Source organism: Emys orbicularis, chromosome 2 (genome assembly GCF_028017835.1).
Source record: "Emys orbicularis isolate rEmyOrb1 chromosome 2, rEmyOrb1.hap1, whole genome shotgun sequence".
Lineage (NCBI taxonomy): Eukaryota > Metazoa > Chordata > Testudines > Emydidae > Emys > Emys orbicularis.
The window spans coordinates 42266794-42279614 of record NC_088684.1 but is presented as its reverse complement, the minus strand read 5'-3'; the positions used below and the strand labels follow the sequence as shown (position 1 = coordinate 42279614).

The 12821-nt window shown below is 45.0% G+C and overlaps 2 protein-coding genes across 3 annotated transcripts in view; one reads left to right on the top strand and one right to left on the bottom strand.

Annotated features, from left to right (window-relative positions):
• Positions 1 to 6411, bottom strand: part of MTERF3 (mitochondrial transcription termination factor 3) — a 30074-nt gene extending 23663 nt beyond the window's left edge. The window contains exons 1-3 of one of the 2 annotated variants that reach the window (XM_065398281.1): positions 6339 to 6411; positions 4558 to 4909; positions 744 to 896 (exon numbers count right to left, since the gene is read on the bottom strand). In XM_065398281.1, the coding sequence (XP_065254353.1) occupies positions 744 to 896; positions 4558 to 4888 (484 nt within the window). In that variant the 5' untranslated portion in view covers positions 4889 to 4909; positions 6339 to 6411. Of the gene's footprint in view, positions 1 to 743; positions 897 to 4557; positions 4913 to 6338 lie in introns of both variants that reach the window. The other variant, XM_065398280.1, reaches the window with a different exon arrangement.
• Positions 6412 to 6719: 308 nt separating this feature from the next.
• Positions 6720 to 12821, top strand: part of PTDSS1 (phosphatidylserine synthase 1) — a 53588-nt gene continuing 47486 nt past the window's right edge. The window contains exon 1 of the mRNA XM_065399201.1: positions 6720 to 6898. Within this exon, the coding sequence (XP_065255273.1) occupies positions 6720 to 6898 (179 nt within the window). The remainder of the gene's footprint in view (positions 6899 to 12821) is intronic.

The following is a 12821-nucleotide window of genomic DNA, read 5'->3' as shown; positions in this document are numbered from 1 at the left end:
GTATTACGTTAATACACACTAGAGAAATTTTAGTGCATGGCAACAGGGCCTACACAGACCATTAGCACACGGCACATTAGTGAGGACTAAAATCTACAACTGTCTGGTATAGTGTAGACAAGTCCCAAATCTCTTTGGATCTCCCCTCCCACACATCATTTTTGTATTCCATGCATTTCTTGCACTTAAAGAAGGTTGGAGGGGAAGGGAGGATGAGATCACCTTGACTTCAGGCATCTTTCTTTTTCAATTTGAGGTCTTTTTTGAGAGAGCCAGGATTTTCCCCATTTCTCCCGCCCTGCCTCTTTTAATTTTTCTCACTTCTAGGGCCCTGCATGATGGTAACTTTCCTTCCTACCAAGAAGGAAAAAGTTGCAGCTTCTCCACAGCCAGTTTCTTCAGTGAGCCCAGAGGGATGGAGGCTGCTAGAGTACAGCAAGGTGTTCCCTACCCCCAGGAGCTGCAGGTGACGCCCTCTCAGTGCTCCTAGCTTGTGCTAGATCAACAGCTGAGGAACACAGATTCTGTCCCAAACTAACATACATTGCTGGTAACCCACATGAACAGCCTCTACTTGTGTTCATTTGTCCTACATCTCTCCCCTCTATCTTGGATTGTGCGTTGCTACACCTACAAAATTATGATTTGCAAGTTTACTGCTAAGTCAGTAAGATCAAAATATAAACTAAGGACTATTCAACACACCAAGCACAAATAATCTGCCTAAACATCATTACACTTACCCAAAAGCACTAATTTGCTCAGAGTTTCTGAACGATCAACATAATCTTTAAGTGTGAAAGAACCAAGGGGAAGGGGTGGCTCAGCGACAATCTGCACAGCTTCTTCTTCAGAGATCTCCTCCAAAGCAGATGAAGGTGGTGTATCTTCCCAAACTAGAAGCCATTAATAAGAGAAATGTTAATAGATTTTCTTGACAAACTGTCAGAATTTCCAGTACCTTCCCAGTCTGTCTCAAGAACTAGAAATTAAAGTATTTTCAAAATATGATTTTACTAATGTTGTTGCTTTTACTTGTTTAGGGTATTTCTTCTGTGAGGCAACTCTGATTACCAGGCAACAGGAAACATAATTAGCTGTAATGTAATGAACTCAAAGGACCAATTCTTTCCCTAGCTCAGCCAGGACTTCCTGCTAATCCCGCAAAAGCTTTTTTGCATGCTTAACTTTAAGCATCCAAGTGGTAATATCATGTGCTTAAAACTAAGCATGTGTATAAGTATTAGCAGAACTTTACAGTGCAACATGGGCAAGTCACTCAATCTTTGCTTCAGTTCCACATCAAATATGGATAATATCAGATCCCTAGCCGGTGAAGCACAATTAATAGTTGGAATGTATCTTAAGGTCCTTGGATTGATGCTGCTGTAGCAATATCACCAAAAAGCTTCCTAATAGTGAGATCTATTGAATTATATAGAAGTCACACAAGGGATGTTGTAAAAGCCACATCAATTAAGACATTTAAATTTATAAGGGCCTGGAGAATATTAGCACACCTCTTTGCAACAGCCCTGTAAGGTAGAGAACTACTGTTATCTCTGTTTAACAGATTAGGAATTTAGATACAGAAATAGTGACTTACCCAAGACTGCACACAAAGTCTATAGCAGAGTTGGGAACTGAACCTATACATCCTGATTCCCGGTCTAGTGCCTTAACCACAAGACAATCCTTCTTCTTACTTCTGTCTGATTTTTTTTTAAACCTACTCTTGTTACAGTAATTTGTCGTCTGTCTTGAAACGAGTTAGAAAAACACTTTTTTCCATTTTGTATACTTGTCAGCATTTCTCACTTACTCTGTTTCAAAGTTTCTCCAGTTGTGTGGGTCTTTCACACAACAATAAGGGAGAAACTTCTTTTTTGTTAGTTTTTAAAGAAAATAAAACTGAAAAACTACAAAACTGGCATGGACATTCGGGACCAGTGGAGTCCCTGAAACTGTATCTATTTAGTAGCTATGAAGTGGATGGTGTGTCCCTCTAACAAGGTTCTATATGTCAACACTTCAATTTTTCAGTAGTGATAGTTTTAGCATAAACATCCAGCTAGTGTGCATAGCCAGTGTGGCTAGACAGAATAAAAGGTAGAGTTATAAGTTATATCATCCATCTGCCACTGTAACTGCAGAATCGTTCCTCATATTTTCCCATACTTTGTACAGTCTAGTTTTAAATGCCCTAAAAGTTGAGACATGGCCTCTAGCACCTCTATTCCACAGTCTATACAGAGCTCTCACTGTTATAGAGTTTTAGATGATTTTCCAATGGAAGTTTCTCTTTTCTCCATTTCATCCTAATATACCTGTCTGCACTTCTGGGACCAATTCAGCCCTGGCATAAACAGACAAAACTCCATGGAAGTTGGAGTACCTCACAGAGGGGTTGTAGGGCTTAATTAATGTCTAAAAACACAAAGTCCTGGTCTATGCTAGAAAAGGTACATGTTGCTCGAGAATACATGTGAGTTGCACATCGTATGGGTCACTAAACAGCTTGCTACACTTCCACCTATTTGCACCTCTGACTGCAGAATCTCTATTTTGATACACTCTGGATGAAAGCCGACTTATCTAAACCAGATTTACACCCACTTTGCACTACAGTCACGGAGGATCCAATCCTTCTCAGTTGTACATGGGGTTAGCTGCAAGTGTAGGCCAGACAAGTCAACACAGTTTAGGAAAATCACTTTTTCTAACATTCCCCATTTGCAGAAGGAGAAAATGGTTTGCCAAAGAACACAAAAAGGAGGCTTTGCCGGAACCAAACTAAAACTCAGTTTCCTGGCTCCTGGTACTATGCTCATAGCCCACCTCTCTGCTGTGGGGAAGAAAGGCCTGTAAGCAGTATCTAAAACAGTTTAAACTATTAGTGTGTTTAAACTACTGTTTTAACACACTAATCATTTAACATACATTGTTATGAGTGATATAAAGGGTTAAAACAATTTCTAATACCTTATTTCACAGTTGCAGGTAAATGCTATTATAAGAATGAAGTATAATTCTCATGCTTAGTACTTCCATAGCAATTTTTCTCCATACATATTAAAAGCCCTTTTCAGAGTTTGTTTATTGACCTTATTTAGGGGTGACGGCACAGAGTGGTTCAGTGGCTTGCCCAAGGTCACACAATGAGTTTGTGGCACAATGGAAAAGAGAATTCATGTCTCCTTACCACCAGTCTGATATTCTGATAAGCAGACTAAACTTCTGACTAGATTTAAAAGCAATCAACATGGTTTCTGGATCAAATACTTGTCTCATATTACAGAAACCCTGTATTAATACCGGGGTTCAAACTGAGTGAAACTTGTAAAGACTGTCCAAATATGCCAGCATGAGCAGGACTGAATGAGTTAACAGCCAAAAGTAAAGTTCAAAGCAGGATTTTCAGTACAGAACAACAGAAGTTCCTACATCATGCTGCCAAAATGAGAATGCTTAGGTCAGTGGTTCCCAAACTTTAATAACCCGTGAACCCCTTTCACTAAAATGTGAAATCTTGTGAACCCCCTCCTAAAAATGAATATTTCCAGGGATTTAAGTTTAAATCTCCTCAGTGTGATGCTAACAACCAACAAACTAGAAAATGAGAAGATTCACTCACATCTCACTGAAGCAAAACAGCACTCCAGAGAAAATGACGTAGTATCGAATTACTGAGGCACCTTAACGCTGCTACATTGACTACAACATAGTTCTGGCTGGTTTGGTGCGCAAACATCTTTTCTTCCGCCACCAGGGCCATCCCTAAGGGGGTGCCCCGCGAGGGACCACCCCCCATGTACAGCATGGCCCCTGCTCACTCTGCCCAACTTCCCCTGTCTGCCAAGGACAGGGGTCCGAGCTGCCACCTGAGTGCCTGGGGTCCCAGCTGCTGCCCTGCCCACCACATGGCTCAGGCTGGCGGCCCTGCGCCGGGGACTGGGCTGCCGGCCCCCGCTGACTGCTGGGGCTCAGGCTGCCGGCCCCTCCGCTGTCCGGAGCTCAGCTGCCCGCTCTGTGGGGCTCGGGCTGCCGGCCCCTCCGCTGTCCGGAGCTCAGCTGCCCGCTCAGCGCTCCACGGGGCTCGGGTTGTTTGCTCCACAACCGGGTCCCACCTGCTGCCTCCCATGCCCCGGATCCTCTGGCTGCCATTAAGGAAATTTTTCTGGCAACCCCCCTGTAACATTGTGCCAGCTCCAGTTTGGGAACCACTGGCTTAGGTAGACGCTAGGTAAGATAGGCTACACAATAAAATGGCATGAGCCCTCATCACAGAAAAGCAGAGGAAGTATCAACTGAGATGAATGAGTCATGTGCGACGAGATGTGGGATATGCTGGCTAGAGAATATATGAATTAGTAGCTGTGGGACATGAGGAATACCTAGAAAAAGGTGGTTTGAGATGCTGAAGGAGGACATGAAAGTTGGTGTCAGCTTGTTAGATGCACTGGACAAGAATGCTTGGAGACTAAGAGCCGACACCAAACTGATGGGACATGGTGGACTTCAAGTTTAAGATAAATTAAAATTCTTAAAGTTTCTTACCTTCATATAATGTTTTTGTATCTGAGCTGGGTATTACTTCTGCTTGCTCCTGGTCGTGGTTTACTGGAGAAAGTAAGTTACTTTCTGAAGAAACAATTTGTCCATTACTTGAGTTGGTGGACTGTAAACGGCTCCCCAAAGATACAGGTCGGTAGGTCTTCAATCCACGCTGAAGAAAGTGATTATCAGTGCATAGCAAAGATAGAACTGAAAGCTCATCCAACTGCATCCATGTTCTGTGAGTTTTTCTCAGTCGCTGAATAGAATTAGCAACATAACTTGTTTTCACCGATGAGCACCATATGCTTATCTGCCGAGCCCAAAAAGCCATCTTCTACATAAATACAGTTCCCTGCTAAGGAAAAGGAGCACTTAATTATAGGGAGAAAATTGTCAGGAATAAAGCAATACATTTCACTGTTCACACAAACTAGGATGAAAGTTTAGGAAGTAGCTTTGTCAAAATTAAAGCAGAAGTAGGTCTGTGCTATCTAATGTCATTCAGCTGCCTCATAAATTTACAAATGTGATATCCTAGAAAATACATAATTGAACACAATAAAAATTATTTAAAAATCTCAAACTGAAATTGTTTCCCTTAAGTGTGTTAATTCTCAATAATCTCTTTATGAAAAAAGAGAGAATCAGGGCACAATGTCAAGTCTCTTGATGGGGCACTGCCAGACTGTCCTTTGGTTCCGTGTTTGTACGAGCACATAGCACAGGGACGTCCTGGTCCACGACTAAAGCTCCTAGGTGTTATGCTAATACACACAAATTAATTATAACAGTAACACATTTAGTCTTGTTATGAGCATGCAATGAATACTGTATCTTGAAAGACAAGGCAGCTCCCCCTAGCCCAACAGGTACATTGCTCTCTTAGGCTATGGCTACAGTAGAGAGCTTACAGCAGTGCACCCCCAATGCAGCTATGTCAAGGGGAGAAGCTCTCCGGCCAAGGTACCGCAGTCCACACCAGTGCTTAAGTCGGTGTGACTCATGTCACTCAGAGGGGTGGCTTATTCACATGCCTGAGCGACATAAGTTATACCAACGTAAAGTTATACTATGTGCTCCTGCTCTCAGACCGATCCCAGAGCTAGGACCGTGCCAAGGACACTCAGCTCCCTGGGACACATGAAGCAGGAGCACCCAGCAGACCTATAGATAATGCAGCGCTTAAAGTGGTCTGAAAAAAGCAGGAGGGTCTGACTCTAACATAACCCCAGTCAAAGTAAAGTGTCATGCCCAGAAATCAAACAATTCACAATTTCTTGCACTACAGAATCACATGCAACCGTTAGCTCATAAAGCCCCTTCCAAATATCTATTGTCACTGTTTTTAAGTGAGACAACAGGCCTCATACAAGTAATTAAAAACCAAGACATCTTAGGACTGGGGGGCGCAGGGACGCTCAGACCGTGCCTGGGTTGCTGCCTCTGCCCTCCCTGGCGCGTCCGTGCCCGGAGCCCGGCTCTGAGCCTGTCCCCGCGAGGTGCTGGGCTGGCAGGAGGCCCGGTCCGTGCCCCAGCGCGGCTAGCCTCGCCCCCCAGACACAGGCCCTGCGGCGCTGGGCGGCGGAGGGACGGAAGCGGGGCTGTGAGGCGGCCCCGCTGGTAGAAGCCCTGCGGCCTAAAGTGCCAGGCTAAGGGAACCGACGCAGCACAGCGCCGGCCCTGACTCCGGCCGCGGGCCCGCAGCCTGCCCCATTCCCAGCGCCCCCGACCCAGCTCCAGCCGCGGGCCCAGCCGGGTGACCACGGCGGGGAGGGTCTCACCTGAGGCGGCGGCGAGGCCTTGGGCCGTGCCACCGGCTCCTCCTGTCGCCCCGCCCCCTTCCGGCAGGTCTGCACGCAGCTACCCTGCCTCGCCCGCCCCCTTCCCTCACGTCCTGCAGAGGCGCTTCCTGCCCGGGCGAGACCATCTGCAGGCGGGTGGGGGTTGATTCTCTCTTCCCTCTCCCCGCGCGGTCCGGCCGCTCCCTCCCCCCGCGCAGTAATTCTCCGCCCCAACCCCCCCGCCTCGGCGGGGCCTGGTCCCAGCGCCCGTTTGGTCCCGCGCGCCCAGGCCCCCGGGCGGAGAGAGCGCTTCTCCCTCCCGCGGGCGGCCTCCCCAGCAGCAGCAGCTGAGCGGAGCAGGCGGCCGGGCCGCGCGGGGAGATGGCGTCCTGCGTGGGGAGCCGGACCCTGAGCAAGGACGATGTGAACTACCGACTGCACTTCCGCATGATCAACGAGCAGCAGGTGGAAGACATCACCCTGGAGTTCTTCTACCGGCCCCACACCATCACCCTGCTGAGCTTCACCATCCTCAGCCTCATGGCCTTCGCCTTCACCCGGTGCGCGGGGCAGGGGGAGGTCCAGAGTGAATGGGGGACGGGGGGCTGTCCAGAATGAATGGGGGAAGGGAGGATGAATGGGGGAGGGACTGGATGGGAGGAGCGAGCCAGGGAAGGTTACTTAGCTAGGCGTGAAGGTTTCCAGGCTAGGCGACAGGCCAGTAGCTTAGTGACTTGTGGAGGCGCAGCCCAGCTGGGGGACAGTCACACCGGGATGGGTTGGTCTCTACCATGCGCCAGGTTTTATTTTTTGTAAAAAAAAAAAAAAAAAAAAAATACGAGCTATTATTTTGAACATGGCCACAGAGCGACTGGGGTTCTGCACCTCTGCTGGAGTTTGCCCCCCGCCCTCTCTGGATGCTGTCAAGGCATCCCTGCCAAGTATTACTTCTGTCCTGGACTCCTAAAAATACCCATAAAGAGAAGGTATATATTTTTTTGCCATTGGAAAGCACCTGAGTGCAGCAGGAGGATGCATCCTAGATTGTCGTACTAGGGCTTTATTCAAACTGGCATTCATTCACCTTGCCTGGTGTTTTTTATGCACAAGGTAAATCTGAAGTACAATCATTTGGGTTTGCTGTATGTTTGGTTATGTACCTGAGATCTTCATTACTGAATACATATTTTGAGTCAACCTCTCAAATTCAGATTATTTTAAGTGCTGATACTGTAGATAAAGACAAGGCATCTCTTGTGATAGTGACACTAGTCCCTTTTATCATGACAGAAGACAGTGCTGTTAAGTCTGTTGTACATTTCTTTTTCCTATTTCTTGATGGAGAAGGTAGTGTACAGTGGAGGGAGGGTGGGTTTGTTTGTTTTGTTACCATACTCACTGGTAAATTTCTTCAGGATTAGTGAGAGTGAGCTGTAATAGATCTTATCAAACCATAGCTGTGGCATCAAAATAAGACTTTGTTTTGGCCTTTTTCAATGAGCTTAATCCAAATTACAATGTGTCTTAAAAAGTATTCTATCTCTAGCAAGATATAGAGTATCAGGTACTAGAAATGATTCATATCCTTTTTTTTTTTTTTTAACAAACAAACAACAAAGCTTGCTCTCAGTACCATAAAGTCTAACTCTGTGTGATTTTTTCAGTGTTATTTAGTTTCCTACCATGTTTTTGTAAACCATCAGTTGAAGTCTTCCTTGAAGTGAACATAGTTCTCAAGCAGTTATCTGGGACTTATTTTATTAAATAAAAAAGTTATCAACTACACCATTTCTTGTATAGCATCACATCTTTTGCTTATTGAACACTATTGTTTTATGCAGTCATTTTTGTAAATTTTTTCTTCTATAGAGACACCACTGGTAATGTGAAGGCTTAAGCCCTGATCCTGCAAACACTTATTCAGGTGCTAACATTACTTCTGTGAGTAGTCCCACTGAAGTCGCTGGGGCTGTTCACAGAAGTAAAGCTAAGCATATGCATAAGTGTTTGCAGGACTGGGGTCTTATTTGTAATCAGTAGCGGTCCACTCATGCAAAGGTCCTTGCAGAAATGGGGCCAGTATATATGTGCATATGTCTATGCGCCAATGTCTCCTCCTGAATAGGGTCACACTCTTGCTCATGTATTTGTGATTCTCCTTTGGCTTGGTGATTGCTAGAAACCTGTATTTCCTGAGCAGGAGTTTGTGAATTCTCTTCACTATAGACGCAACCCTGCAGTCCTTAGTCAAAGCACACTAATTTCAGTGGGGGTTTTGCCAAAGTAAGCCTTGCAGGATTTGAACTCCTGTTTACTGTTTACTTGTTGATCATGGTGACATTGTATGTATATGGTCACAGATTACAACTAGACTTTTTTTATTACTGATTGAACACCAACAGAGATTTACAGAGGAGAGAACCACTACTTTTCTCAGGGCTGATAAAATTTAAAAAAAACATGTAATTTGATAGCTTTGATTTTGAGAATATAAATGTATAGCTAATCGTTAAATTACCAAGGAAACAAAATAAATCTTGTAAAACTGGGAAGGGGGTGTGTGTGTGTGAGAGAGGAAATGTTTGTTTGTGAGAGAGGAAAATCAAAAATCTAATTAGAAACTCCCAACAAAATGCATCCCTTTCCTATTACTACCTGTGTGGCACTCAACAAGATGCATTTGATAAAGTGCGTCCCTTGTTCTCATCAAAGTATCAACATTTACTGTCATTTGTAACTTGGGTAAGATGGCCCAGAGACCCCTTTTTTAAATCTTGGCTATGACCCTGTATCTCCATATTCTGTTGCATAAATAGTTCCGTATTAGTGCTATCATTGCCTAAAACTATCCTTGGACAAAGCCAACTGATTATTCTGTTAGGGCACAATGCTGTGAGATGCTGAGCGTGTCTTGGAAGACTGGGTCCTTGGGACTGATGATTCACCCAGGGGGAAAAAAGAAATGCTTAGTCCTTATGTTTTACCAAATAAAGGGTGGGTTGGGCTGCAGTTCAGATCTACTGTCCTCAAGACACAGAACATTAACTAGGTGCTCAGATACTTGCTTTTGGATAGATTTGTCGGTTTTCTTTTTCTTTTTTTGTCTTTCTCTGCTGTCACTTTTTTCCTAGCTCTGGTTTCTTCCTCTTTTGTCCTCCCCCCCCTTTTTTTTCTTCTGCTCCCTTTAATTTCCAGTTCATTTCAACTGCCTGTTGACATCTCTTCATCTCTCCTTGTTTCTCTCTCTCTTTTTTCTCGAAGGATGGGGGATGACAGTTCTCATGTTTTCCTTCATTTTCTCCTCACTTGTCACTACCAACTGCCATGAAAACTTCCTCAATCTGAGTAATACAAACATGCCACCTCTTCTTCCATTGCTGGAGCAATACCCAACACATGTAGCTAGCTGTTTGAATAGGCATAGAGAAGAAAAGAGTATATCGTCATATGTTTCCAGTTACATTCCCCACTGTCTGTCTTTCCTGTTCTCCTCATCATGGTGTTTGAGCCTCTACCCACCATTTTCTCATTTCCCATGCTTGGGCCATCCAGTCCCAGTCACTCCTCTGCCCCTTTGGAATATCCCTTCAGAGAGTCCCAGTTTTCTTAGACCTAAACATAAATGACTCACCGCTGCTTTCCTTCTGCAGTCACTTACTACCCACCCGTGACAAATTCACATGTGCAATGCAGGCAGGTAACCCAAAATTCAGGCATGTTGTCTTATACACTTAGTAGTGTAATTATTAGTACAAGTTTATTTTTAAGGAACATCAGACAAGGATGGGCTAACTCAGCCCTGGAAAGCCTCTTTCTTGTCTCATCCTCAGTTCCTTCTATGCCAGAAATTTAAGGATCTCAGAGGAACCTGGGAAAAGCTCTTCTGTTGAATGCAGCAGCCAGATCCATCCTTAGTTTTGGGAACCTGGTAGTGGTTCTTCATTAGGATCTCAGGAGACAGAGGTCACAGTCCTGAAGTTGGCAGACTGGTGTGGAGCTAGACTTCAGAGAGGGGTTGCTTCAATGTGGAAAAGCCAACAAAGTAAATTTGAATGTGTGTTTAATTGGCTAATTTGCCTATTTTAGGCTTTTCTAATGTATCTGTCACCTAAATATTCAGGGCAACTGCTGCACCTGCCTTGTTTGGATAAGCTGGTCTCTGGCTTCCCACCTCCAAATCTGTTGCTATAGCTGGGATGCCTATTGACTGTGCCCCACTGTTTCCCTTTCCTCCTCTGGGGAGGAGGATATGGCTTTCATTTAGCTGAGAGGCAATCAACAAGGGAGAAATGGCTGTGGTGGGCACTCCTTTGTGAAGCCCACACAGCAGCATTTAATGGAGGTGACAGGCTGTGTTTTATTAAAGCAGGAATAGAATGCAGGACTGTGCATTCCCATCCCATCAAAACACTGGAACAGTGCTGATTAAACCAACATGTCTGGGCCATCCTACCTCTTGGTTTCTGATTTGGTTTTGTATAGGGTTACAGCTGCACCCAGACCCCCACCCCACTGAGCCCCAGCCAGCTGGACCTGAACCCCCACCGACCAAGCCCCACTCCCTCAACACCTGGACACCCCTCCCCCCCACCAAGCCACCTGCATCCAGCCCCCCACTCCCCCCTGAGCCCCAACCACCTTCACCTGGACCCCCCTGCAGAGTCCCATTGCCCCTGTACCCATAACCCCCCCAGTGAGCCCCTGTTCATCCAGATCCCCCACACCCAGATTGCCCCACACAGAACCCTGTCCCCCCACACTAAGGCCCTTCACACTTGGATCCTGCTGGGCTGAGCCTGCTTGCCCCCACCTGGTGTGCCTGGCACAGAGGGGCAGGGCCACAGGGTGTTTCTGGGCAGGCCCGGCCCTTACTCCTGACCCTGACACAGTGCAACCACCGAGTCCGTGTGCTCGGATGTGGGGGCTTTAGGGTGATCTCCCACCTCCATGTAGCCAGTGGCCTGTGCTCCTCACTACCATGCTGGATCCTCCACATTTATTTATCGAAAATAAAATTTTCAGAATTTTAAAATATTGTGTGCAGAATTTTTATTTTTTTGGCACAGCCCCTCAAGAGTACATTTTCTTAATTATGGTTTGTTGTGATAGTCATTTTGTTTCCCTGTGCCTGCACCTTCCTCTCGGGATTCCCAGCAACACCTCTTCCAAACAAACACTGTAGTCTATCTTCTAGCTTAGAAGCAGTAACTAAGCTGTGACTCACATTTTTTCTTACCTGCCTCTGGCAAGAAGACAGGATAAACATCCTTTTAAAAAGTGTCACTGTATTAATCCCAAAATGAACTAATTAATTTATTTCTTAATTAAGGCTTTGAATATCTAGTAGGCAGTAAGTAAAGAGGATGTACAGAGAGAAAGATGTTAGATTAACACAATAGTCAGGGTCTTGGGGGGGGGGGGGTGGATCTGATCTGTTCATGTAGTCATGTAGTGACCAAAAAAAAGCTCTACAAGGCTCAGAAATCTTGATCTGTACAAAGCCAAATATATTTGCTGCCACATTAGGTTTAACTTAAGTGACTTAGTTCATCCTTCTCTAACATATGTGGCTAGGTTGCACTGAATTATGCAGCAATTTTACTTGATTATTAAATCATTCAGTAGCTTTCATTTTTATGGAAAACATTCTACCAGGCATTACTAAGTGAAAAAAAGGAATGTACACTGCTATGTGAATTTGTAGCAGAGGAATACTGCCTCTGTATGCTGAGCCATTGTGAATCTGTGGGTCGGCTGGAGAAGACAGGGCAGCAGCTCTGATCAAGGCAGAACTCCTGGAGGAGCACAGGGATCCCAGTGCCAGGGCAGAATTCCTGTTTTTAAGCTAGTCATGGAATGACTAGTTAGCTAATGTAACGCCAATATTTAAAAAGGGCTCTAGGGGTGATCCCGGCAATTACAGACCGGTAAGTCTAACGTCGGTACCGGGCAAATTAGTTGAAACAATAGTAAAGAACAAAATTGTCAGACACATAGAAAAACATAAACTCTTGAGCAATAGTCAACATGGTTTCTGTAAAGGGAAATCGTGTCTTACTAATCTATTAGAGTTCTTTGAAAGGGTCAACAAACATGTGGACAAGGGGGATCCGGTGGACATAGTGTACTTAGATTTCCAGAAAGCCTTTGACAAGGTCCCTCACCAAAGGCTCTTACGTAAATTAAGCTGTCATGGGATAAAAGGGAAGGTCCTTTCATGGATTGAGAACTGGTTAAAGGACAGGGAACAAAGGGTAGGAATTAATGGTAAATTCTCAGAATGGAGAGGGGTAACTAGTGGTGTTCCCCAAGGGTCAGTCCTAGGACCTATCCTATTCAATTTATTCATAAATGATCTGGAGAAAGGGGTAAACAGTGAGGTGGCAAAGTTTGCAGATGATACTAAACTACTCAAGATAGTTAAGACCAAAGCAGATTGTGAAGAACTTCAAAAAGATCTCACAAAACTAAGTGATTGGGCAT